The sequence below is a fragment of the Schistocerca gregaria genome, chromosome 8 (genome assembly GCF_023897955.1).
Source record: "Schistocerca gregaria isolate iqSchGreg1 chromosome 8, iqSchGreg1.2, whole genome shotgun sequence".
In the NCBI taxonomy this organism is placed as follows: Eukaryota; Metazoa; Arthropoda; class Insecta; order Orthoptera; family Acrididae; genus Schistocerca; species Schistocerca gregaria.
Genome location: NC_064927.1, coordinates 166,072,816 through 166,100,088, shown reverse-complemented (window position 1 = coordinate 166,100,088; position 27,273 = coordinate 166,072,816). Strand labels below are relative to the sequence as shown.

General features: G+C 44.6%; 1 protein-coding gene across 1 annotated transcript; it reads right to left on the bottom strand.

Annotated features, from left to right (window-relative positions):
* Nucleotides 1-363: 363 nt before the first annotated feature.
* On the bottom strand, nt 364-25,409 carry LOC126284340 (spidroin-1-like). The gene is made up of 3 exons (XM_049983192.1): nt 25,375-25,409; nt 15,688-15,775; nt 364-1,920 (listed from the first exon to the last, which is right to left on the bottom strand). Exons 1-3 carry the CDS (start codon nt 25,387-25,389, stop codon nt 1,172-1,174), a joined length of 852 nt encoding a protein of 283 aa, XP_049839149.1. The 5' UTR covers nt 25,390-25,409; the 3' UTR covers nt 364-1,171.
* Between the last annotated feature and the right edge of the window lie 1,864 nt (nt 25,410-27,273).

Below are 27,273 nucleotides of genomic sequence, written 5' to 3'. Positions count from 1 at the left end.
GAAAAAACTCCGAAAATTGTTACTCTGTAATTATATCACACTATTTATTCTATTTTCTACCCGACTGTCTGCCAGTCTGTCTGTGAAGACCCCGTTTTCTCAGGGCAGGTACACACATCACGTAGAAATTTATCTCACATACTACAGTCTACAGTCCCTTTATGGTATTAAAATTTTAAACTTCAATGTCAATTCATCAAAATGTACACCCACTGAAGTGACATATTTTTATATCTTGCCAGTATCGATACCGGTATCAGGTAAAAATCGTCGAAATTTACGATTCCCTAGATTGATGAACTGTCCATATACGTGGTGTAAAGGTACAGGTGCAGATATTTTTATTATTGACTAATGACAGTCTACTGAAGAACATTACATCAGTATTTATTTCAATTGTAGTCTAATAAGTATTATTATGAGTAATATGTTTTCAGGTTCGATAGTAGTTCCAAGTAGGTGTGGCAAGAGGAATACTTATTTCCCCAGGGTAGCAGGTTAGCTGTTGAAGTATGATGCGTGGACACAACACGATTAGGCAACACTGACAGGTGTTGTTCACGTTATGGTGCAGTTACGGCCTTGCAGAAGACATTAGGTTGTAAAGTTCGTGATGTCTTTGTGGGACGACTGTTGGACACATAGATAAAGACAACCAACACACTAATACGTGCTCATGTAATGTGCCACGTATAAAAATATCTGATCTTACACCCATTACACACTGTGTACATACATATAAGTTTGTGCTGGGCCGGCCGGGGTGGCCGAGCGGTTCAAGGCGCTACAGTATGGAACCGCGAGACCGCTACGGACGCAGGTTCGAATCATGCCTCGGGCATGGATGTGTGTGATGTCCTTAGGTTCGATAAGTTTAAGTAGTTCTCAGTTCTAGGGGACTCATTACATCAGAAATTAAGTCCCATAGTGCTCAGAGACATTTGAACCATTAAGTTGGTACTGGACCCTTGGTGCGCTAGAATTACTAGCACATCAGTTTTTTTGTGTTTTGTTTTTTAGTCAGATATTTTGAATATGGAATTACTCTCGGAATTTCTGGACGAAGAATTTATTAACTCAGTCAGATTGTAGCATTGATGGGTGTTACACTGTATAAATATTGTTCGGACAACTGGCAGCCCTTTCAGCAGAGGTGAGAGCCGTGACGTCACTACTGGCGCTTGGTGATCTCGTCCTGGATGCTGGTGACGGAGTGCTTGCTGAGGGCGCCGCCGGGGGCGGAGGAGGCGGCGGCCTGCGAAGGCGCTGCGCCCGCCTCGCTGGCGGCGCCGCTTTTGGCGCCCTGGTAGCCGCCGAAGCCGCCGAAGGCCGGGGGCGCGAACTGCCGGTAGCCGCCGGCGAACTGCTGCGGCAGCTGCGGCTGCGGCGCGCTGAACTGCCCGCCGGCCCCCGCGCCACCCTCGCCGCCCCCGAAAGCGAACCGGCCGCCGGCGGTCAGCGGCACGGAGGCCAGCTGCGAGGGCGCGCCGAAGCCGCCGGCGGAGCCCAGGAAGGGCGAGGCGGAGCCCAGCGCGGGGGCGGCGCCGTAGAAGCCGACGCTGCCGCCGGCGGCCGCGGGCTGCGCCACGCTGGGGGCCACCGAGTCCGCGCCGCCCACGGGGGCCGCGCCGAAGCCGAAGCGGTAGCCGCCCTGGAAGCCGCCGCCGCCGCCGCCGGGGGCGGCCGACTGCGGCTGGTAGCCCAGGCTGAAGCTCACCTGCTGAGGCGCGCCCGCGCCGCCCACGCCGCCCAATCCGCCCCCGGCGTCGCTCGCCACAGAGGAAGAGGATGCGTCGGAAGAGGAACCCTGTGCGCCGCCGACGCCGACGCCGCCGCCGAAGCCGTTGAAGCCGTTGAAGTACGGCGGGAAGAAATGGTATGGCGGGAAGCCGCCATTCCCGCCGCCGAACTGGGCTTGCGCTATGGAAGAAAAATTCAGTCATTTTGGGAGTGGGTGCACAAAGTGAATCACTTCTTAATTGTTTCTCTGGAGGAATCGTCAACAGTTAGAGGTATGACGGGACCGATTATTTAAAGAAAAGAGACTAGTAAACGTGCGCTCTTAAATCCATACCTTAAGTACTATTAGCATTTATTCAGTACTAGATGTGTCTATCCCGGCAGTGAAGAAGAACCAATGCTCATACTTCTTAAGTTATGCACTTCTGAGTCCGACTTTGCTAGAAATTTTGCTTCAAATGATTTTCTCCTGTCACATCACTGAACATTGACCATTTCTCCTGCGCCACCCTGTAGACGTTCATGGTACACTGGGGTTATACATGTAGCGATGTGTCCCTAAGACTAAACATTACAAAACGTCCATTCGAATGCGGACCCGAAAAGCCTTCGTTATGGAGTTACGTGTGTTTATTACTAATGTTACATGAAATACCGTAAAGCTAGACAGCTTTGCTACAGAGGTACTCCTTTGTGGCAACAATATGCTCTACTCTCCTACGTCTACATCTACATACCTCCTCCGCAAGCCGCAGTATGGTGAATGGCGGGGCGTAACCTGTACCACTAGCAGTAATTCCCTTCCATGTTCCCCTCTGAAATAGAACGAGGTAAAAATGGCCATATATATGTTTCTGTACAAGCTTTAATCGCCGTAAGCGAAATATAGCTGGGGGAAGTAGAATCGTTCTTCAGTCAGAGCGAGCCTAGTGCTAACAAATCAAGCAGCCCGCATCTGAATTCCTTCGATATCTTCTTACAGTCCGGTTTGGTGCGGATCCCAAACACTCGAGCAGCACTCGACCGTAGGGTCCCACTACTATCCTATATGCGGTCTCCTTTACAGATGATCCACAATTTCCTAAAATTCCCCCAATAAACCCAAGCACTTCGTATTACAATCCTTATATGATCAGTCCATTTCATATTGCTTTGCAGCGCTACAGCTAGATATTTAATTGACGTGACATTGTCGACTGATGTTGTACTCGAGGATTATACGTATGTTTTCCCTACTCACCTGCATTAATGTTTTTTACATTTAGAGCTAGCTGACATTCATCATACCAAGTAGAAATTTTGGCTAAGTCACCTTGCATCCTTCTATCCGCCACTCAACGACGACGCCTTCCCATACACTACTGCATCATCAGCAAACAGCCGTAAACTGCTGCTGCTCACCCTTTCCGTCTGATAATTTATGTACCGGGTGATCAAAAGACAGTATAAATTTGAAAACTTAATAAAAACGGAATAATGTAGATAGAGAGGTAAAAATTGGCAGACATGCTTGGAATGACATGGGGTTTCATTAGAACCAAAAAAAAGTATTGTTAGTGCTGAGCCTCCACTTTAGTCATGCTTGGCCTCCCAGGTCCCCAGACCTCAGCGCGTGCGATTACTGGCTTTGGGGTTACCTGAAGTTGCAAGTGTATCGTGATCGACCGACCTTTCTAGGGATGCTGAAAGACAACATCCAACGCCAATGTCTCACCATAACTCCAGACATGCTTTGCAGTGCTGTTCACAACGCTATTCCTCGACTACAGCTATTGTTGAGGAATGATGATGGAGATATTGAGCATTTCCTGTAAAGAACATCATCTTTGCTTTGTCTTACTTTCCTATGTTAATTATTGCTATTATGATCTGATGAAGCGTCATCTGCCGGAAATTTTTTGAACTTTTGTATTTGTTTTGCTTTTTTGTCCCAAGCATGTGTGTAAATTTGTACCTCTCCATCTATATTATTCCGTGATTTATTCAGTTTTCAAATCTGTACTGAGTTTTTGATCACCCGGTACATAAAAAGTAACAGCCAACCTATCACACTTCCTTGGGTCACTGCTGGCGACACCCTTGTCTCTCATGAACACTCGCCGTCGAGGACTACATACCTAATCGGTTCTCTTACCGAAGAAGTCTTCGAGCCGCACACACACGTGGGAACCTATTCCGTATACTTGTACATTTGTTAACAGTCGGCAGCTGGCACCGTGTCAAATTCTTAAACACTGTAAATCGGTTCAACACGCAACATACATCTCTGTTGCAGAGTTTTCTTGCATAGTGATGGTAGCTACAAGTACTTCTGAGCAAGTCGCAAAGACAATTTATCGGCAAATGGAAAAACAACATGGGAACATAGTTCCAGATTTCTTCGAAGCTTTGTGTTACTTCCAATAACTTTGAAGAACTGATTAGCTGATGGCAAGTTAATGTAAATAACTTCTATCTGCAAACTATTCTTGATACGGACTAAACTTTACAAAAATTTTCTTCAACCATTGTAAAGCGAAAAACGTTGCTTTTCTGTTGTGACCAAATCCCTGCCACAGCTATACCTGTGTGTCATTGAGAAACAATAGGTCAGACCATCCATGCATCAGGTAAATTTAACCCTATTCTCCCTGTCTTACACTTCATGTCACAATATTGCCCTGAGATGGGGCGTAACTGTGTGACAATTAATATTCCATATGGCGAAATATCATTCATGTAAAAACTTTATTGCTATCAAAATCAGAGGATGAAAGTTATAAAATTAAATATCGCAGCAAAAATGTCGTGAGGTTATGTCACACAAATAGATGTAGGTGTCACAATGTTTCCCAGTCTTTCGTTACATTTAACTTCGTACACTCATGAAAAAAATTTTGAAGTTAGATTAGATAGAGCAGCAATCAGTCGTAGAATGAAGTTGCTTTAATATGACATTTTTAGTCACAACACAGATCAGATTTCGACCTGTGTCAGGTCATTATCAATGCAGTGTGGAATTGTAGCAGTTGTTCGTGCTCAAGTGAATGCTTACACAGTTCACCCATTACTACACTGCACTGCATTGATAATGACCTGACGCAGGTCGAAATCAGATCTGCGTTGTGACTGTAAATGTCATACTAAGCCGGCCGAAGTGGCTGTGCTGTTCTAGGCGCTACAGTCTGGAACCGAGCGACCGCTACGGTCGCAGGTTCGAAACCTGCATCAGGCATGGATGTGTGTGATGTCCTTAGGTTAGTTAGGTTTAATTAGTTCTAAGTTCTAGGTGACTGATGACCTCAGAAGCTTAATTCTACGACTAATTGCTGCTCTATCTGACCTAATATAACCACAGTCGTTGCGTGCACCCACAACATGGAGGGCAACCTGATGAATTTTTGAAGTGTTTTCCTACTGCTTCGATGTATGCTCTGAGCCAGCGTCCCATTCTTTGTCGCACCCTGTTGAAAGTTCATGGAGTGCGTCCCAATTAGACATATTCATTATGAATACGCACTGTCAGAACATCAACGTTGGGTACTGGATATACATTCGTAGACTTCTACACCCGTCGTCAATTTGAATATACTCAGGTTGTGTATTTGGACGCTATCTTGTGAAACACTTAAAGGAAAATACCGACGTTTCGTCGTTCTTTGCAGCGGTTCTATTCAGGGCGACTAAATATTGGATTGTGGGTATAGTCGTTCCTGCACACTGTCTGATTTCGGTTGTCAGGGGGCTACTGAAATCACATTCTGAGATGCCACTGGCAGATTTCAAGTAAGGATTGCTATGGAGGGTTGGCCGTACGGTAGACCACTCTACCCTCACAGGTGACTGGTAGAGTTGTACGCAGGAGTAATGTATTCCTGCACCAAGACGTTGATTCCAGTTCTTTTGCGACCACTTGTTTGCTGTGTTAATCCGGGTCATGTGGAGAGGCTCGCTGGTGAACACACGCAACTCCCTGGAGAGGGCTCGCTGGCAGCTATGCCGTCAGTAACTTTCAACCACCCTCGCTAACAATATGAAAACACTCACACAATTTATGTCAAAATAACAGCACGTTACGAATTGGCAACAAGTTATCAACAGCGGCGGACAAAAATATGGAGACAGCAAAAAACCAAAACATTACCATTACAGTTTAGGAACAGTTTAGGAAAACTGTTATCATTCAAAACTGCTTCCAGTCGTCTCGAAATGCATTAATATGGGTCCTGTGTTGTTCTAAAGGGAATCCTACACTTTTCTTCCTGGCAAGTGCAGGCAACATTGAAGGAGGTGGACAGTGATAAAGCACCCTTCTCCCAAAAGTAGAAGGCAAAGGATCAATAATGTTGAGATCTGGTGACGACGGTGGCCAGGGGAAAGCGACAATTCATCCTCGTGCTCAGTTTTGGACGATGCCAGCTACGTGATCAGAGCCATGTGGTCTTGGAACATAGCGTTGTCAATGGGTAACATACATTGTACCATGGGATGGTCATGATCAGGCAAAATGGTCACATAATCATTGGCAGTAATGCGTGCTTGCTGAGTAGCAATGAGGCTGGTGGAATACCACGATATATGGCTGCTCTGATCATTGTCGAACCCCTGCCATATTTCACTCTAGGACGTAAACTCGACCTGAAGCTGGAAACACTGCGACACAAAACACCGTCGACCAAATTACTTTCTTCCATTGCTCCAGAGTCCGCTGAATTACAGGCCTAAATCACTAACGTCAATTTGCAATAGGATTTTGGAACATATACTATATTTGAACATTATGAAGTACCTCCAAGAAAACGATTTATTGACACATAGTCAGCACGATTTCAGAAAATATCGTTCTTGTGAAACACAACTAGCTCTTTATACTCATGAAGTAGTAAGTGCTATCGACAGGAAATGTCAAATTGATTCCATCTTTCTAGATGTCCAGAAGACATCCGACACCGTTGCTCACAAGCTCAAAAATGGTTCAAATGGCTCTGAGCACTATGGGACTCAACTGCTGTGGTCATCAGTCCCCTAGAACTTAGAACTACTTAAACCTAACTAACCTAAGGACATCACACACATCCATGCCCGAGGCAGGATTCGAACCTGCGACCGTAGCATGCTCACAAGCGTCTTCTAACCAAACTGCATGCCTACGGAGTATCGCCTCAGTTGTGCTACTGGATTCGTGATTTCCTGTCAGAAAGGTCACAGTTCTTAGTAATAAACAGAAAGTCATCGCGTAAAACAGAAGTAATATCCGGCGTTCCCTAAGTAAGTGTTATAGGCCCTCTATTGTTCCTGATCTATATTAACGACATACGAAACAATCTGAGTGCCCGTCTTAGATTTTTTGCAGATGATGCTGTCATTTACCGTCTTTTAAAGATACCTCTATAGTGCGAAAAGTGGCAATTGACCCTGAATAAGGAAAAGTGTGAAGTTATTCACATGAGTACTAAAAAAAAAATCAGCTAAATTTCGATTACGTGATAAGTCACACAAATCTGACAGCTGTAAATTCAACTAAATACCTAGGGAAGATAATATTGTGGGTACAGCAAACCAAAGGCAGCGATTCATTGGCAGAACTCTTAGAGAGTGCAACAGGTCTACTGAAGAGACTGCTTGCACTACGCTTGTCCGCCCTATTCTGGAGTATTGCTGTGCGGTGTGGGATCCGCATCAGGTGGGACTGACGGATGACATCGAAAAAGTACGAAGAAGGGCAGTTCGTTTTGTGTTATTGTGAAATAGGGGAGATGGTGTCACAGACATGATACGTGAATTGAAGTGGCAAACATTAAAACAAAGGCGTTTTTTCTTGACATGGGATCACCAGTTTTCTCCTCCGATTGCTAAAACATTCTGTTAGCACCCACCTACATAGGGAGAAATGGTCATCACGATAAAATAAGAGAAATCAGGGCTCGCACAGAAAAATTTAAGTACTCGTCTTTCTCGTGTGGTGTTCGAGAGTAGAACGGTAGAGAGGCAGCTTGAAGGTGGTTCGTTGAACCCTCTGCTAGGTACTTCATTGTGAATAGCAGAGTAATCACGTAGATGGAGATGGAGATGTTCTACAGCTTCGGCGCCAAATTTTTCTATTACGGACATTTGCGTCACTGGTGAGGGGTTTTGGAATTTTAGCTCGTCATGCAATTTCCTGCTTATTGAGCTCCCTTCGTGTTGCTTTTGTGCTGACAGAGTTCGCAAGAGCGACTCTTTGTTGTGCAGTGAGTTTAGAAGCTGCTGTCGTCCTGTTTCTCACCACAATCCTCTCCAATGACCATCTGTCACGATCACTCAACACACATTTTCGTTCGCGTTTTGATTGAGCGGGTTTTGCGGTATAAATTTTCCGTGTATGCGGTATAAATCTTCGATATAGTGTCTCTTGAAACACCAAACGCTTCGGTACTTCGGTTACGGAAGCACCCACCATATGAGCACCAACAATTCGTCCACGTTCTAATTCAGTTAGTTCCGACGTAATGCACTTACGACTACACTGAACACTGTTCTAATACTGACAGATGCAACGTGTTGACGACATTACACAGGTGCCGATCGTGGTCAAATACAACAGCGCAACGTGCACGTTTGGGTAGCATTTGCATTTATGCCCAAGCAACGATTTCTCGCAGTTTTTTTCATACCTTTGCCCTATTTGTATGTTTCTAGCGAGTTACTAGCTGTATGAAGGTGTACTTTCAATGTTGTATGTAGTTTGCATTAAGTGATAATAAGTTTTATTGTATATGTAGACCTTTCGGTTATTATTTTCTTTGATGCACAGTCTGACAATGTGTAGTACAAGTAATAACAATGGGAATGTCAAACTAACACAGCGGCCGGGAACTTTAGATTTATGGGGCTAGATTTCTAAAATGTGTACGGGTATGCAGAGCAAGTGAAAATAAAGCTTTGGTTTAATTAGACAAAACTGAAAGCGGGTAAAGACTTTTACAACGATTTTATGAGAATACATGAAGACTGAATGCTAAGGACAGCTGAATTTACGAGCTCCCATAGAGTAGCATGTTTGAGCGGGGAACAAATTGTCATATAATTTAAAAGGCTACGTTAGCTGATGGACTAGTTCTTAACCACTTACGTTACAGTTAAAAGTTTTTGCCACGAAAGTGACTTTTTTTACACAGTAAAATTTCGCCGGCCTGGGTGGCCGAGCGGTTCTAGGGGCTACAGTCTAAAGCCGTGCGACCGCTACTGTCGCAGGTTCGAATGCTGCTTCAGGCATGGATGTGTGTGATGTCCTTAGGTTAGTTAGGTTTAAGTAGTTCTAAGTTCTAGGGGACTGATGACCATAGATGTTAAGTCCCATAGTGCTCAGAGCCATTTGAACCATTTCAGAGAGTGTTCTAATGCAGGATCCAGAAAAAAAATATCTGACAGAAACTTTGAAGCACCCAGGGTGGGAGAGGATGGGGAGGACGAAACGAAATGAAACTTCACTGTTTGACAGAGTGTGTGGTTGTATTTCAGTGACTACATTGTCGAATAAAATATTCAAAGAACTAGGCTGAATGAGCTCAAATACTAGAATCCCGTGTGTCATGCATGCCAGCTGTTATTCAGGAGGGAAGGGTGTCACAACGCTTTTCTATCCTCTCCAAATGATAGCTGCCCCACAACTGTTGCAAAGCATCCTTGATATCCCCGTACTGGGCAAGAATTAACATCTAGCCGGCCGCGGTGGTCTCGCGGTTCTAGGCGAGCAGTCCGGAACCGTGCGACTGCTACGGTCGCAGCTTCGAATCCTGCCTCGGGCATGGATGTGTGTGATGTCCTTAGGCTAGTTAGGTTTAAGTAGTTCTAAGTTCTAGGGGACTAATGACCACAGCAGTTGAGTCCCATAGTGCTCAGAGCCATCTGAACCAATTAACATCTACGTTCTATCGGGGACAGATTAGATCTCTCTGGCTGCGGAAGTACACCAACACCTCGCAGACAGTTGATGGAGACACGTGTCACTTATGGATTAGCGTTATCCTGAGAGGCAAAACAAGAGGACACAGGACGTCCGTCACGTATCTTTACATCAGCAGAGTTGCCTTAATCACTACCTTCCGTGATGTTACAGGATGGCTCTCCACGCCATGAAGACAGGACTATTACCGCTTTACGGCTCCAAAACATCGGAGGAACGGAACCTCTTCTCAAGTCGTTGCCATACACATGATGAGGCTGATGCGGGAAGGAGCAGAACCGCAGTTCGTCGCTGAACATAACGTGACGCTACTCATCAGCAGGCTATGTTTACCTGTCACGGCACCGGACCAAACACGGCTGTATGTGTTGTGGCGTTAACGGCAGCCTACGCATGGGGCGGTGATTCCACAGTCTGGCTGCTGCTAGTCCACGGCTGTCGGTGCAGGATGAGACGGAATGTTACTGGGACTCCACCACTTATTCTCAGACAACAATAATGAGCATTCCCACTTTCTAATTCCTTTATGTTTCCAAGTACTTTATAAAAGGCTGCAAACTTGACAAAGTATTAAGAAACGAAATTAGTTTCATCTTACATGTTCAATTTAGTACTGTCCAAATACGATCTGTCGTAGTCACTTCGTGGTAGGTGAAATGTAAATGGCAGCAAATGAAGTAAAAGATAAATAAATCGTTTCCCCCTTTCCCCTTCCAACCACGAGCGGGGCATGTGAAGATTAACTGCCAGTAAAGCTTAAAGTAAAGTATGATCTCTAATCTCTCTCAATTTTTAGTCACGGCCATTTCGTGTGATGTTTTTGGGTGAAGTATTATGTTGATCGACTCTTTCTGGAACATATGCCTTACAAATTTCAACATTGATCCGTCCCATAGTTCACAACGCCGCAATAGAAATTTGACCGGAAGTGTCCAACCTAAAAGGTTGGGTCACATTGCGAGGAGACGAGTATTTTTGGGTCGCATATAATGTATTTAACACTACCAAGCTGAGAGGTAGGGGGAGGGGCATCACATATTGATATCTACTTTCGACCACATGCGGCCCGCGTCTTTGTCACACTTACTAACCTACCCCGTGATGAAACCAGTTACTCTTCACTGGATCTCTGTCTGTTGTATTAATGCTGCGTGGTAAGTGTCTCGAGACTGACGAGCAATACTCAAAAATTGGGGGAACGTGTATTTTGAAAACCTCTCATTCTGTCGGTGAAATGCATGGAACAAAGTAGCTATTATGTTTGGTCGTTGGTCATGCTCGTGGACACACCGTTAATGAGGTTGCCCAATTTGCTGGTTTGTGAACACGGGCTGTCCAACTTGTCTGCAAAGAATGGTGTAGCACTTGGAGCCATGTAACACGGTGTAAGAACAGCAATCATAAAAAAAGAGGCTAACTGACAGGAACTAATCACGAAAGTCATGCCTTGTTGGTGGCAATGTCTTCCAAAAACGTCTGTAATTCCAGTCTATCTGAGTCATAGTCTAATCCAACGTTCCGAAGGAAACTGCACTAAATTGACATTTGGGAGCCGGATACCCCACAGAAGAATATTTTTCACAGCGGCATGTAAAAGTGGACGTCATTGAGACTTATAAGTCGCAACTTTATCTACTATAACGGTGGAAGCCGAAGAAATAAATTAAAATTTGTGTCATGGCCGTGACTTGAACCGGGGTCTCGTGCAATGAGGGCATTGGACTAGGGCAAGCCGTGCAGGGTCGTTCCATATACTGATTCAGTGGTGTAGTGATTGACAAATCTGCCTTGAAAGTACAAGACGCAGATTCACGTCCTGGTGGTGGCACAAATTTTAATTAATTTCTTCAGCTTTTATCGTGATCTTAGTTTATAGGCTGTACAGTAGGTGGCTAGAGACGTGTAGTGTGCTTTGTCGTGTCTCAATTTGGCCACTTATCAAGGGATGTTAGAAGTTGAGTGCAACCTAATAAGGCTTTTAGTCCGCAATGCGTAGTGAAATGAAATGATGTGCGACATTGATGACTGGGGAAGTTCGGCTTCCGAGTTGCAATTCTTTCTAGTTGACGCCACATTGGGTGCCTTGTATGTCGATGATGATCAAATAATAGTAAGGACAACATAACACCCAGTCCCCACCCGGGAATGTAACCCACGCCCGCTGTATGGCACTGAGATAGCTGACCACTCAGCTAAGGACAGTGTGCAGTTCAGATCAGATATAGTTTTTACGATGCAGGTACACTTCTCGCGTTTACCGTCGAATAGCATTGATCAAGTCGCACAATATGGCATCAAAACAACTGTTAGACATCTTCAGGTGGTAGTTGTTGCTGTAGTCACTTTTGCAAGACGTGGTTCGTGACCACAGGGTGAAACTCTTCTAGGGACTCCTGGTAACACGCCCGTGGTTGGCCGCCACCCCAATTGGAGCACTCCCAGTTTATAAATCCATCATTTCGCTTTATTATTATTTGCTAATTTTTAGTCTTCCATGTTTGTTTTTGGTTTATAGTTAACGTAATTTCGTTTTGACCACAGACCGCTTCTGATTACAGCTTCTCATGTGTATTTGGCTCTTTGAATTGCGTTGTAAGTATGTTACTCGTATTCCGACCGCGTTCTTCTCGCATTCGTAATACTTAGTGGGATAAATGATTTAAAATTTGTTTTCATTTCATATAACAAAGTAGTTCCTTACGTTATATGCTGTTCTGCGGACATACGTGTATCTGTTATTGCTTACGAATCTGAGTGTGAACTGCTCTATTTAAATGCATTGTAAGTATATTACTCGTATTCGACGTTATTCTTGTTCGCGTCCGTTTTCGATACTTTCTCGCATTTAATGATGAACTCCATGCTCACAGATTATGACAATATTAGTACTCACCTTATTACATCCTGTCACGAAATGAGCATGTAATTCTGCTTTTAACAGAGTTACTTCTTGCCACTGAGTGCCATTTATATCACACTGGCTTGCAGAGTCTGAATTTATATGTAGATTAGTATGCTTTGTACGCCGGCCAGAGTGGCTGAGCGGTTCTAGGCGCTACAGCCTGGAACCGCGAGACCTTTACGGTCGCAGGTTCGAATCCTGCCTCGGGCATGGATGTGTGTGATGTCCCTAGGTTAGTTAGGTTTAAGTAGTTCTACGTTTTAGGGGACTGTTGACCTCATAAGTTGATTCCCATAGTGCTCAGAGCCATTTGAATTTGAAAGTATGCTTTGTAGTCTTGGTGACAAGAGCATTCTTCCTTGTGAATGCCAAAAATGTAACAGTAGCTACGCATATGTCTCACACGTTATTGACAGGTACTACAAACCATACATTTTAGAAGAAATCAGTGAAAATTTCGGTGGCTTTCATTAAATTCGAGAGTACGTAAAGCGGATGGTAACAAAAATAGCACAGAATACGAGCAATATACTTACAGTGGATCTAAATTAGAGCAATTCACACATGAATTCGTATGCAGTAGCATATAGACATGAGTCCACAGAATACCATGTGACGAAACTAGTTTCTGTTTAATATGGAACAGAAACAAATATAGAATCATAACGGATGAGAGCAAAAATTAAACAGAATACGAGAAATATATTTACGTTGGATTCAAAGAGTGCAATATGCTCGAGAAGTTTGCATTTTTTCCACTTGATAACAGCCACACTGTCGAAATTCCAATATCACGATTTACAAACAGATACACTTTACCATTAGACTACCAGATCCACTTATAAAATATAAATGAAAAATGTTATTATCTAGTACTCATATTTCCAAAGGCATTAATAGGGATTTTCGCGCCACATGTCTCGTATTCGAAGTTGTCTGCCACGCAACTTGAGCTGTTGCTGTAGTTCTCCGTTGCTGTGTCGTCACACGGGCCTCGCACTTCTCGTTTGGTGTTCTGTGACGGCGACACGCCTCCGAATGCTTCGAGACTGAACAGGTCTACCAGCAGGAATTACGCATACGTGAAGAGGCGCCCACGGTTTGCGCGAAGCAGTGCACATAGCGATCCCTGAAGCAAACCGAAGAGGTGACTTCCGCGCGTGCGAAGTGGGATGACTGTGCTGCCGGTCTCTGCTGTGATTAAAAGGTGCATCAGTATTGTGAGTCTTGCAAAATGTTATCATCCGGAAAACCCGAGAATCGCATTTGCAAAAGTTTCGTAGGGAAAGACAGAAAAGTTGGATCTGGTTTTATGAAGTTTAAGGAGTATTTTTCGTACCATGGCTTGGGCCCACACATTCAGGTTGTGTACCACAACATTCCCAGTGACCAAGTGTTGCTCTTTTATGTGTGATAACAGCAGTGTTCACAGCAATACACACATGCGTTGTTGGTTTGGTGAACATCAAGTGAACCTTGATGGGATCGCTAAATCACCCCATTGTTTTCCCGTGGAAAATTTCTGGGACCATTTGGGACAGTGGGTCAAACAAAGCTGTCTCCATCACCGCAATGTGATAGCTCTCCACGGCCACATCAACTAGTGGTTTCAACTGGACGCGGAATACATCACGTATCTTGTGCACTCTCTGTTTCACCGAGTTCACTACGTATTAGGGCTGGAGGACATTTTACGCGGTATTAGTGTCTCCTGGGGGTTTATAAATTTTTCCGGTGTGAAACTGGATAGAGATTCGCTTATTTTATAGGAGGTGCCCGGCCATGCATTGTACTTTAGTTTCTGCAGTTTACTTATAAACGTAGATGTTCTGGCAGTTTTGGGAGAAACGCTGAAATCATAATAAGGACTTTCACAGATCTGGTAACAAACAGCCGATAAATATTAGGAAAAAAATCATTGTTTGTGCCAACCGCTGTACGGTTTTATTCTCTACCGGTTTCAGTGCTGATTACCATGGTTACAGGAGGTACTGCGAGGTATAAAGAAGATAACACAAGTATGTGATTCCCTACAATCTTACAACTTGAAAGTAGGTGCAAAAATGTTTGAACCATCGCATACGTACATAACGCACATCATTGGGTGAGAATTCATCTCTACTATGTACGCAACGTCAAATATAAGATATGACGAATCATCACAATAACTGTTTCATTGAATAATGCACTCTAATAGATCCACAGAGTCAAAGTGTGATAACATGTACAAATTTGATCTTCACATAAAATAACAACCATTTCAGTCAGAGCATGATATATACAAGAAGACACTATTTCGTAGACACACAGGGTGTGCACCGAAAACGTTGCGCCGGCCGCGGTGGTCTCGCGGTTCTAGGCGCGCAGTTTGAAACCGTGCGACTGCTACAGTCGAGGGTTCGAATCCTGCCTCGGGCATGGCTGTGTGTGATGTCCTTAGGTTAGTTAGGTTTAAGTAGTTCTAAGTTCTAGGGGACTGATTTCCACAGCAGTTGAGTCCCATAGTGCTCAGAGCCATTTGAAACATTTTTTGAAAATGTTGCGGAAATGGGAAGTGGTACTGACGCGTGGTTTTTTCATTATGGATTGGTGGTGAGGGGCTCGTATTGTTAGTCTATCAACAGATGGCAGTAATACTTAGGAAGTATAATTTTTGTGCAAACATACACTTTTTTTAAATGGCAAAATGCCTATTGACATTAACACACTAAAAGTAGGTTACGTTAGAAAGTCAGTGGCCTTTGTAGCAGGATTCTAGTGCGAGTCGTTTGCGAGACATTTTATTTTCAAAAGTTACCACACCGACTGCTGTACAGTACCTGTGGTAGCACACACCAAAGAACTACACAAGATGCTTCAAAAATTTTGCATCTACTTTTATGTTTTGAGCTCGAAGGAAATCACATACTTGTATTGTCCTGTTCTGTACCTTGCAGTATCTCCTGTGAAAACGGAAGCCAGTAAAGAAACCGGCAGAAAATAAATAAAATTTTACATGTGTTGGCACAAAAAATTGAGTTTTTCCGTATCTGGTACCCTCTCTTAGCTGTGCCGGAGCCTAGAGCAGGACGCGGCGCCTGTGAGGTGCAGGCAGACGCGTGCTGGGGAGAGAGCGACGTACCTGCCGGAGCCGGCAGCGGCGCCGCGTCCGCCACGGCCGCCTGCTGACCATACGACGTCCCGGCAGACAGCGCCAGCAGAAGCGTCACCTGGAACACCGGCCACACCGTGAGCACATCGCCCAGAAACTTTGTCCTCCAGGAGGCTAACTGTGCGGGACACAGCTAGCTCTTATTCAAACACGAAATGTTCCACACAATAGCTGAGAGTGAACAGCTAGACTCTCAGTTCCTCCGTTCCACACTGTGCCGCAACATAGAGCATTGACCAATATACGATCATACGGTCAATCTTCAAAAATACGCGCTTGGCTCGAAATCTTTAACTAATAGAACACAATCTTATATACAGGGTCAGACACCGAAGACAGGCTACCCTAAAAATATCCAGGGTGAATAAATATATGGACATGCGGTTTTCCCCAAGCTGTATCTGATAACATGGCAAATGCACTGCCGCTTGAATGAATATACCATCGATCATAGTCGCCGAAATATGACAGCGAGCGTTTGTGTAATCACAGAAGAATGTGCAGGGGGGCGGCGGAGAGTGCGTACCCCAGATTTGGAGCTTGTGATAGGGTTTGAGCCAATGTCCTGTAAAACTCGGACCTCCGAATCTGGTGTACGCACAGACCACCGCCATCCTGCATGTTATACATTAAATGTATTCGAAACTGCGAATAAGGGTATCCATCAGCTGTGGAGTGGAATGACGACAATAAAAATTTGTGCCTGGCCAGGACTCGAACCCGGATTTTTCACTTATCGCGAGCGGTCGCCTTATCATTTTGCTGTCTGCGTACGACTAACAGCCACAGCCAAAGTTCCATATATCGAAACCATGTGTCTACGACTCGTACTCGTGCATCCATTATGTATATTCCCGTACAGGTCAGGCGTTGTACTTGAAAGTCGCTTGTCCGGTTTCGGCAGATAAATACGATATTGCAGTTCCTGTGCCTATTTTAATTTGATTACGTTACATAGTTCCTTTGGACAAGTATGCATATCAAAACGTACTTTGCATCGTAATGAAAATAACACATGGAATGCAATATCGAATTCCTACATGTTCTTCTGTCTGAAAGTTCCCATGGTCGCACAAACACACAAAACAGCTTGAAATATGTGATGTGATTCATGTCTGTGAGGGTACTTGTTCTGGTATAGCTATGCTGCCTCTCGGCTGTTTCTCTCTGCCTGGCCGTACACAAACATCATCTCGGGTTGTTCCCGACGTGAATACCGGACCACTCTGCTACTTACAGTACGCTGAGTCAATCACGCAGCCTGCAACAGACAAGGAACACATGGCACGTGGTCGAAGAACTGTCACTCGTCAGCGCCATCTACTGTGGCAACACTGTATTTCTGGACACATAATCGTAGGATCTTTTTTACTCCGTTTCCAGCCAGGAATCCGTCCCTGCCGTTTGTCGGTTTTATTATCTTCACCATATATAGTTCCATTGCAAAAAAGCAATGCCGGTGTCGTAATTCTGCGATTATAAACGATAAAGTTACTTACCGACGCCAAGAAATTCGCGATATTCTCCTCTATAACTTGGCAAAAACCGCTCTTCGATATATTAATTTATTCAGCATACATTTTGGCTCAAGTATCCTACCTGTCTCTCCCCCACACCCCACTTTCGTTTTTCCTCTCCTTTCCCCTTTTCTTTCCCATCATTTTTCCAGGTTCCCCCCTTCTGACCTCGGCTGTGGTGTATCATATTTGTGCCAACTTGTTAGTGCAGTCTTCAAGTGAGTGTTCAATGTTGTGCGTCTTTTCCAAAGTGTTGCGAACAGAAATAATGCTGTCACTGGGTATGATTTTTATATCTCTCGCGAACAGAAACCAGACTGTCGCCGTGTTTCTAAACTGTCTGTCTAATACTTTACCTGTCTGCTTCCTGTGTATTTTATAAGCATCGCCAACCCTTTATTTCATGTTTTCAGTTCTACAATTTTCCGCCATTTTAGCATTCAAGTCAGCGATTTTATTGCCTCTTTTATTATTTATTATCTTCATTAAAAAAAAAGTTCTGTAGGCGTACTAAGCTGCTGCCAGCCCAACCCCATCGGGGGGAATCGAATCTCAATAAAGGAAAAAAAAAGCTGCCTCGCCCTATATAAGAAACATTCAAATGAAAACCAGAGAGAGATTGAAAAAAGTAAGTAACCGCCATAACTGTTAATACATTTATCTCATTGTGCGGCAAACCGGTCAATGCCATCGTGGAAAACAGTTATCGGTTGCTTACGGTATCATGGTTATACATCGGCGTGCACCTCGTCATCTGAAGCAATTTGAAGGCAATGAATGTCTATCTTCAGCGCTCCAAAAATAGGAAACTAGCGTGAGGAGAGAACATAACTATACGGAGGATGTGTAAGAGATACACAGCAAAACTTTTGCAGCGTTCTCGAAACAACCTGCGAACAGAATGTCCGTTCACAACTCCAGAATTTGTTTCAGGTACGCTGCAGAAGTTTCATTGGGAAACCGATACACATTTTCCATATAGTTGCGATATCTCCCCATGCGATTTCAGTCTTTTTCGAGCACTGAAAATGGATTTTCGTGGCGTCGATTTATTTCGGACGAAGAGACGCGGTCCTGGATGCAGTCACGGTTCCGTAGGCAACCGCAAACATTTTTTCATGAAGGCGCTGACCGTTTTTCTCACAGTGGAATAAGTGTATTAACAGTTACGGTATTAACAGTTACGGTGATTAATTTTGAAATAGCCCGCATCTCGTGGTCGTGCGGTAGCGTTCTCGGGTTCCCGGGTTCGATTCCCGGCGGGGTCAGGGATTTTCTCTGCCTCGTGATGACTGGGTGTTGTGTGCTGTCCTTAGGTTAGTTAGGTTTAAGTAGTTCTAAGTTCTAGGGGACTGATGACCATAGATGTTAAGTCCCATAGTGCTCAGAGCCATTTCTGAAATAATAAGTAGTTTACATGCTTTTTCCATCACTGTCATTTTCGTTTGAATGCTTATTATAGAATACGAATAGTGAGGACGGGATGTGGCGACACAGAATGCTTTTTTAGGGTGTACATATGGATGAAATTTTTATCAGGAAGTAACCTAATAGTAGCTTTCCAAAAGAGCTATGTTTATGAACTTGTGCTCCTCATACAACTGCTTACTTCTGAAATATAATTAACGTATATGAAACATTTCCACTACTTAATGTCTTATGGCATAACTTCCTGGAAAGAGAGGACTGATTGCTCAAAGGCAAGAAGTTATATTAATATAAGATATTCAATCAGTTCCCATGGAGCCACCTTTTTAAGGATCAGTGATTTCTGACTTCACCCTCACAAGACATACTATGTGGTGACGAAATTCATGGGATGCCCCCTAATATCGTGTCCGACCTCGTATTGCACGATGTAGTACAGTACCTCGACATGGCATGGACTAAATCATTCGTCAGAATTGTCCAGAATGTTCTACAAATCAATCGCGACCAATTGCGGCCCGCTGAAATGGCGCATTCTGACCTATAAAAATTCCGTAGTTCTTTGGGAAGATGAAGTCCATGAACGGCTGAAAAATGATCTCCAAGTAGACGATCGGTTCATATGAACCAGAGGACGCAGTCCAGTTCATGGAGCCGCCAGCAACTGGCACAGTGCCTTGTTGACAACTAGGGTCCTTGAATTCGTGGGGTCTACGCCACACTCGAACCCTAGCATCAGCTCTTAGCAACGGAAATAGGGACTCATCTCACCAGGCCACGGTTTTTGCACTCGTCTAGTGTCCAATCTGTAATGTCACACGCCCAGGAGAGATGCTGAAGGCGATGTAGTACCGTCAGCGGAAGCACTCAGGTCGCTCATTTACTGCCATAGCCCATCAACGCCAATTTCGCAGCACTGTCCTTACGGATAAATTCATCGTATGTCCCACATTCATTTCTGCGGTTATTTTACGCAGTGTTGCTTGTCTGTTAGGTCTCAAAAGTCTACTCAAACGCCGCTGCTCTCTGTCATTTAGAAAAGGGCGTTGGGCACTGCGTTGCCCATAGTGAGAGGTAATGCCTGAAATTTGGTATTCTCGTTACACTCTTGACAGTGTGAATCTCGGAATATTGAATTCCCTAACGATTAACGAACTGGAATGTCCCATGCGTCGTGCTCCAGCTACCATGTTAATTTGCGTCCAAAGTCTGCTAATTTCCTTCGTGCGGCCATAATCATGTCGGAAACCTTTTCGTATGAATCACCTGAGTACAAATGACAGCTCCGCCAATACGCTGCCCTGTTTTTATACCCTGCGCTCGTGCTGCTACCGCCACCTGTATATATACATATCGCTATCACGCGACATACGTTACCTCACTGTACATAGGAGCCTTTTGGTCCATGGAGCATTAATTAAACATACCTTATAGTACAAACACTACGAGAATAATCTGAAAAAAAGTTATTACTGAAAACAAATATTATGGTAAATTAATAAACCACTCCAGTATCTAGGTATTGCCGAACGTCTAAGGCAATAATTGTATAATTTACAGCTGCAAACTCGCTAGTCAATTATTTAATTTAGTTGTTTGGTCTGATTACAGAGAACATCGGAATAAACTTTGTTCACTGACAACTGTGACATGGACTGACATACTGACATAATATAATCGGCAATCAAAAAATTATTTTTTGGGGACGGTGCTACAGTGTTTGCAGCCCAATGCGACTTCGATGTGAGTACATAAGCACCGACATGTAGGAAAGCAGTTGATGAGCCATTCGAAAGGAACCATTTTGATCGCTCTTTATGTTTTAGTTGTTGAAGAGCTAAGGCCTTTGGAAATCGGTGCTATTTCGGAAAATGTCGAATTAACCTTTCTCGTGCGGAAACTCACCACACTAAAAGCTCTATACTGACTACAGACCGCCGAGTAAAAATCTCACTCAGGAAGCTACGAACCTAAATCGCTGCAGCTAAATTTCGGGAGGTTTCCTTTGAGTAACGCACTGCCAATTTCCTTCCCCAGCCTTTCGTGATCTGAGCAGTGCTCAGTCTCTACTGACGGTTCTGTCGATGAGACGTTAAACTCTAATCTTCCTTCTTCCTCTTTCTTCATGATGCCCTGCGAAAGGGGTGTTTATATAGTCCACAGCAGGATGTAGGCAATGAGCGAATATAAGAAGGTAAAGTCCGAGAATTAGCAGACTTATTGCGTTGTACGACAAATTCAACCCTAAAACCTCTGTCAGAGGAAAGAACCCCTGCTCCATGGTCGACTACAGAACTATGCCAATTAACCTACAAACATGACTCTACCCCTAAAATATTCAAGCGAAGCACATCTACTGAACCATATGAAATATTCTGGTAACTGCTAGACAAAAGGAACGAAATGTGGGCAACACCGTAATACGTCATAGGCGCTCTGCTGTATTCAGGGGTCGAATTCCGTAGCACTGTGGAGAAAATCTGTGTAGCTTTGGAGTAAGAAAGGTAAAAATCTGGTACTGTTTTTCCACCCTCTGCAGACGAATTAAATGAATATTTTTCTCAATGATGTAGGATACGAAGAAGTGTTCGATAAGGCTTTCCTCTCTCTTAATACTTGTTTAATTTATTAAGACACATAAAATGCAAAGAGACATCAAAAGAAACAAAAATAAATGTATTCGGTTTGCTGAAAATATAGCAATCTTAAGAGATTCTGAAAAGGATATGAACGGTATGTTGGACAAAAGCAAAGTGAAATCAAATAAAACTAAAATAATAGTGACAGATAAATCTAATAGACAGATAAGTATAAGAAGAGAATAGGAAAAATTGAAATGGAAGTAAAAGAGTTTAGCAACTCGGATGGTACAAATAATGGATGACAACGTAAGTGTAATGTATAACAATAGAAGAATTGAAATGAGATAAGAAGCGTCAGAAATAAAAGTATTTATTTACAAATAAGCACATTAAAATGAAAACATCTAAGAAATTCATTAGGACATTCATTTGAAGCATTTTAAGCTACTACGCTTGTCAAGGGATGACGCTGGATAGACATAAAAAACGCTATCTTACATAAAGAAGTACCCAGAAGACGTGGTCTCATGTCGGTGTAACGTCGTACACGGACGTAACATCGACTCATATGTAAATGATTAGACTTGCCATTTTCTGTCAAAGGCACAACGGTTACCATAGTGCATTAATATCGTTGGTGTTCACTGTTGTTACCAAGCCTGGCGGGGTATATGAGGGGCGTGGTGAGCGTCACTCAGTCGATGAACACTATGAAGCAAACAAAGATGCCACGTATGTATGTATGTATGTATGTATGTATTGAACTGGGGACCTAGAAACGACAGAGAGGCTTCGTCCCCGCCGTAGCCCTCAGTGGTACACAACCCCACAACAGGCTACAGCAGTCCACTCACCCCACCGCCGCCCCACACCGAAACCTTTGTTATTGTGCGGTTCGGCCCCCAGTGGACCCCCAGGAACATCTGATTCCAGATGAGTGTAACCCCAGCGTTTGCGTCGTAGAGTAATTATGGTGAACGCGTACGTGGAGACAATGTTTGCGCAGCAATCGCCGACATAGTGTAACTGAGGCGTAATAAGGGGAACCAGTCCGCATTCGCCGAATCAGATAGAAAACTGCCTTGAAAACCATCCACAGGCTGGCTGGCACACAGGACCTCGACACTAATCTGCAGGGCGGATTCGTGCCAGAGACCGGCACGCCTTCCCGCTCGGAAAGCAGTGCGTTAGACCGCACAGCTAGCAGGGCGGGTGAGATGCCACGTACTCGTATGAGACAGCAACTGATAAGAGTTTGAAAGGAGCGACATTGTGAGTCAGGCTGAATCGTGTAATATCCAGATTTGTAGGACTTCCGGATGTGAGAGTGCCTGATGTTGGAGTACGTGGGAACGTGAGGGCAGGCACACTCGTCGTCAAGGTCCTTGTCGACCACGTATGCCCACCACGAGGGAGGATCAACGTATCGTGCACCGACCACATCGCAAGCTCTTCACATTGCCACCTGCCATCCGAGAACAAGTAAAAGGCTGCCTGCCACATTGCGTGTTATCGTGCGTTATTGGACACAGTCTAGCAGCACCAGCTGGACTAGAGTCCTATCGTCCAAGGCGAAGGCTGCCGTTAAGAACGCCAAAGAAATAACTGCGACTGGAACGGTGCCTTGAGCGAGGAGCCAGGACTGCTGATGAATGGAAGTCGCATTGCATTCAGCGATTACCCCAGATGAGATCGTCGGAGTGGATAGTGGTGACCTCAAGGGTACTCCCATTCTTCCAATGCTTGGACAGGCGTAATAGTACTGATTGAGGGGACTCCACAGCACATCGGACATCCGGCACCCGCATGTGTTACCTCTTATGCAACAGAATGGAGGTACCATTTTTCAACAATACAACGCTCGTTCACAAATGGCACATGTCTCTCTGAAGCGTCAGTGATGCTGAAGTACTACCGTGGCTAGCAGGCTCCCCAAATCGGTCGCTGATAAAACATGTGTGGGACCAGCCCAGACGTCAACTTTGTCCCTGTGCTGGTACCGAGGAAATCAATTACCAGATTCGACAGTAGACGATGGTATGGCCTTACGTCAGCCTTCCCAACGCCATACTGATAACAGGGCTCATACTGCCAAGTTCTTCGTACGAGGGATATCTCATAAATAATGCATAGGTTCGTATTACTGTGGATTGTTGGATGCAACAACAATGAAAATTACTTCAGGTGTAGCTGGGAGCTTGAGGAAGACGCACTTGTTTTTGTCTCGTCGCTGTGTACTCTAACACAAAACTGGCGAGAGGTAGAAATGAACCATTCATAGATCTCTGGTACTGTGACTGCTGAAGCCCAGATGTCTTACTACAAGATCGAAGCTTGATGCGGCAAAACCCCTACACAAAGCCGCAGTGCGTTAATTGAAATTTGTGGTGAGTTTACAGTGGACCGTAGTACAGTTTCACTCTGGGTTAATCGTTTTCCTGATGGTTGTATGAGCACAGATGATAATCCAAGACCCGGAAGGCCACAGATGAACCAAGTCTAAAATTTGTGGCAGATCCTCTTGAAGAAGACCGCAATCTGACTTGTGAGGAACACTCTGAAGCTACGAGAACTCCACCATAATCAGTATTCCGTATTCTGACAAATGATTTGAAGAAGAGAAAAACTGCTGACAGATGGGTCCCACACTGTTTGACTGCTGAAGAGAAGCAGAAACGGCTGGACATTGCAACATTGCTCAAACAATGATTCCAAAAAATTTGGATGTGTTCAAGCAAGTGATGATTTTTGCTTACGATGACAAAGCAATCATCGTGACAGATAGCATAGGAAGTGAAACGTCACAGCAGGGTATTATCGTAACTTCATGCAAACTCCGCGCGGAGAGATGCTCAAAACTAGACCACACGTTCTCCACGGTAGTGCTCGCCCTCATATCGGCAATTCTGTAGCCCAAAAACGGCGCGAATACGGATGGTAGGTGTCGGCGCGTCCTCCCCACACACTAGACGTGAGTCCATCAGACATGTTTGTACTTGAAATTGAAAAAATCTACCCATTGACATCGTTACCTTCCCCTGGAACAGATTACTACCACCGTTACCAGCCGTTCGACGGATCAAAGGAGATGGTGTCCTGGATGCAATAATAGTGCTCCCAAGACGTTGAGATACAGTGATAGAGATGGAGGGAGACTATATTGAAGGACTGCAAAAATATATTGAGAAAATAAATAAATAAAAAATAAACTGTAAGTAAAAATAATTAGTGGACGTTATTTATAAAATGTCCCTCGTAAATCTGACTCGATTTTGTAATCTCTGTACTGCAAGCCCATGAAGTTTCAATACGAATTCGCCTCCACTTTTGGGTGCTCTTTTTTTTTTTTTTGACAGGTTGTGTTGAAGCAAAAGAGATGTGGATATGGAGAAATGCCTCAGAAATATCCTGGCTGAAAGAATCTAACGAACTCTACAGAATGAAAAAATAGAAAAAATATACTGATTAACATAATACACTGAAGAAGAACTAACTTTAAATGCGAACAGTTTTCGTTAGGCTGCACCGTGACTATTACTGATATAGAGTACAAAAAAAACTGTTGAATATTATCAGTCACTATTAATTTATTTCAGTAACTCATTTAGGAGGTTTGAACGTCCATTATGAGGTGGATTTATAGTGTAACTCATTATGTCTTATGTTACGATTTTAGGGTGATCTGTCGCTTTTCTTTTCTTTTTCTACTAGACTGAGACACGGGTTACCTCAAAGTCATATCACATAACGTACATCGCATGTTAATAAGCATTAATCCACCTGACGGTGGGAGTTTAAACCGCCGAAAGGAGTCGCGGAAGTAAACATTACTTTTGTTGTTTCGTTAAAAGAAAAAAAATTGATTAATTCAACACAACAGTTGCATAAAAATCATATCAGAAGGGAAAAAACTTGCATAAATGAAGAGGCAAGTCCAGAACAGCAGTATTAGAAAATGTTATCATTGGAAGGAACTGCAGTAGCCACAACAAATTATAAACATGGCGAGAGACAGAAAAGGATGGCGTAGCTTATAGTGTCTGGTGATGATCAACAAGCAGATGTAGGCCCTAGTCCTCCGTAAAAAACCTCGCGAGGCTAGCGAGTGTCGAGCAGCGCTGGTGACTTACCGTGAGCGCGTGCATGTCTCGGGCGGCGGTGGAGTGCGCCGGCTGCGTCGCGGGGTTGCCTTATAGCGTCGGAGGCGGCGGAAGGCGGCGGACACGCTGGGCGCAGCGTGCTTCCGGCGACCTCGGGGGCGGTAAGGCGGGGGCGGAGCCCGCTGCGTGCCGTGCGCAGGGGACGGCCGGTCGCGCATCGCCGGCCCGCGGTTTCTAATCGCCGCTGGCACAGTTCCTCGGCTGCGGACTTCCTGGCGCCTCGGAGGCAACTTGTCATTTGCATTGCCGCAAGACGAGGTATGTAGAAACAGAGCGCCGGTGCGAGATTTCAGGGAGGAAACGCCGCGACAACTTGACAGCAGCGACCCCGCCGTGCTACCACGCACAATGGGAGGGAGCCGCTGGAGTCGTTCGCTACACGAAACTCCTTCTTGCCTCAACTTGTTTCGGTTAGAGTCTCCCAACGAGAGGAGACTCGCCTCACAGTGTTTTCTGGGTAAGCACCCAACGTAGCCGTCATATGTTGCATAATTACACTATTCAAGAGAATCAGGGGAAAATGTGTATCAACGTCCTGTGTGTTAAATGAACACTGAGGTCACAGAAGTGATGCACAAATACATATGGCAATAGTATCATGTACACGAGGTTTCAAACGGCAGTGTATTGGTGGAGCTTTCATTTGTACTCAGGGCTTTTATGTGAAAATGTTTCCGCCGGCCGGAGTGGCTGAACGGTTCTAGCGGCTTCAGTCTGGAACCGCGTGACCGCTACGGTCGCAGTTTCGAATCCTGCCTCGGGCATGGATGTGTGTGATGTCCTTAGGTTAGTTGGGTTTCAGTAGTTCTAAGTTCTACGGGACTGATGGCCTCAGTTTTTAAGTCCCATGGTGCTCAGAGCCTTTTTCTTGAAAATGTTTCCGGTGTGATTATCGACACACGATGAGAATTAATAGTCTTTGAAGGCATTATGCTAGTTGGAGGAGACAAATGGGTCATTCCAGTTTGGAAATCGTTAGGGAATGCAATATTCCGAGATCCACAGTGACAAGAATGTGACGAGAACAAAATTTCAGGCATTACCTCTCACTACGGACAACGCAGTGGCTGACTGCGACAAACGTATCCGTCAGGACAGTAGTGCGAAATATTGGTTGTTGGGCTATGGCGCACGCACAGTGCACGGAGCTCCTCTCTGGGCTTGTGACCATATCGTTTGCACCGTGACCTGTCAGATAAGCCACGTTTGCAGTTGGTAATAGCTGATGGTAGGTTTCGAATGCTGTGCTGTCTCCACGAATCCATGAACGCAAGTGGTCAACGAAGCAGTGTGGAAGCTGGTGGTGGCTCGGTAACAGCGTCGGCTGTCCTGTGGTCGAACTAAACCGATCACGGATTGGAAATTGTTATGTTTAGCTACTTGGAGACCATTCGTGGACTCTTTGTTCCCAAATAACTATGGAATTTTTATGGACGACAATGCGCCATGTCACCAGACCACCACTGTTGATGATTGGTTTGAAGATCATTCTTGACAATTCGAGCGAATAATTTGGCTACCCAATGGTCCGACATGAATATTTATCGGACATAATCGAGAGGTCAGTTTCTGTACTAAATCTTGCTACAGAAACACTTACACAATTCTGAACGGCTATAGAGGCAGCATAGTTCATTATTTCTGCAGTGGACTTCCAACGACTTGTAGAGTCCATGTCACGTCGAGTAGCTGCACTACACCGGGCAAAAGGAGGTCCGACACGATTTTAGGAGCATGCAAGGCGAGTTCGACGAGATCGCTGACGCGCTGCAACCCCACGTGAAGATCGATATCTGAGCATCTCTACGTTGCGGCGTAGTACTAATACCGCCAGAGCAGTGCAAGACCATCTCAGATGGACCACTAGAG

What these genes read in the sequence shown, in the direction of transcription:
- LOC126284340 (XM_049983192.1), bottom strand. An exon ending in GCCGCTGCCGGCTCCGGCAG is followed by an intron (nt 1,921 to 15,687) that starts GTACGTCGCTCT and finishes TTTCTTCCATAG; the next exon opens with CGCAAGCCCAGTTCGGCGGC.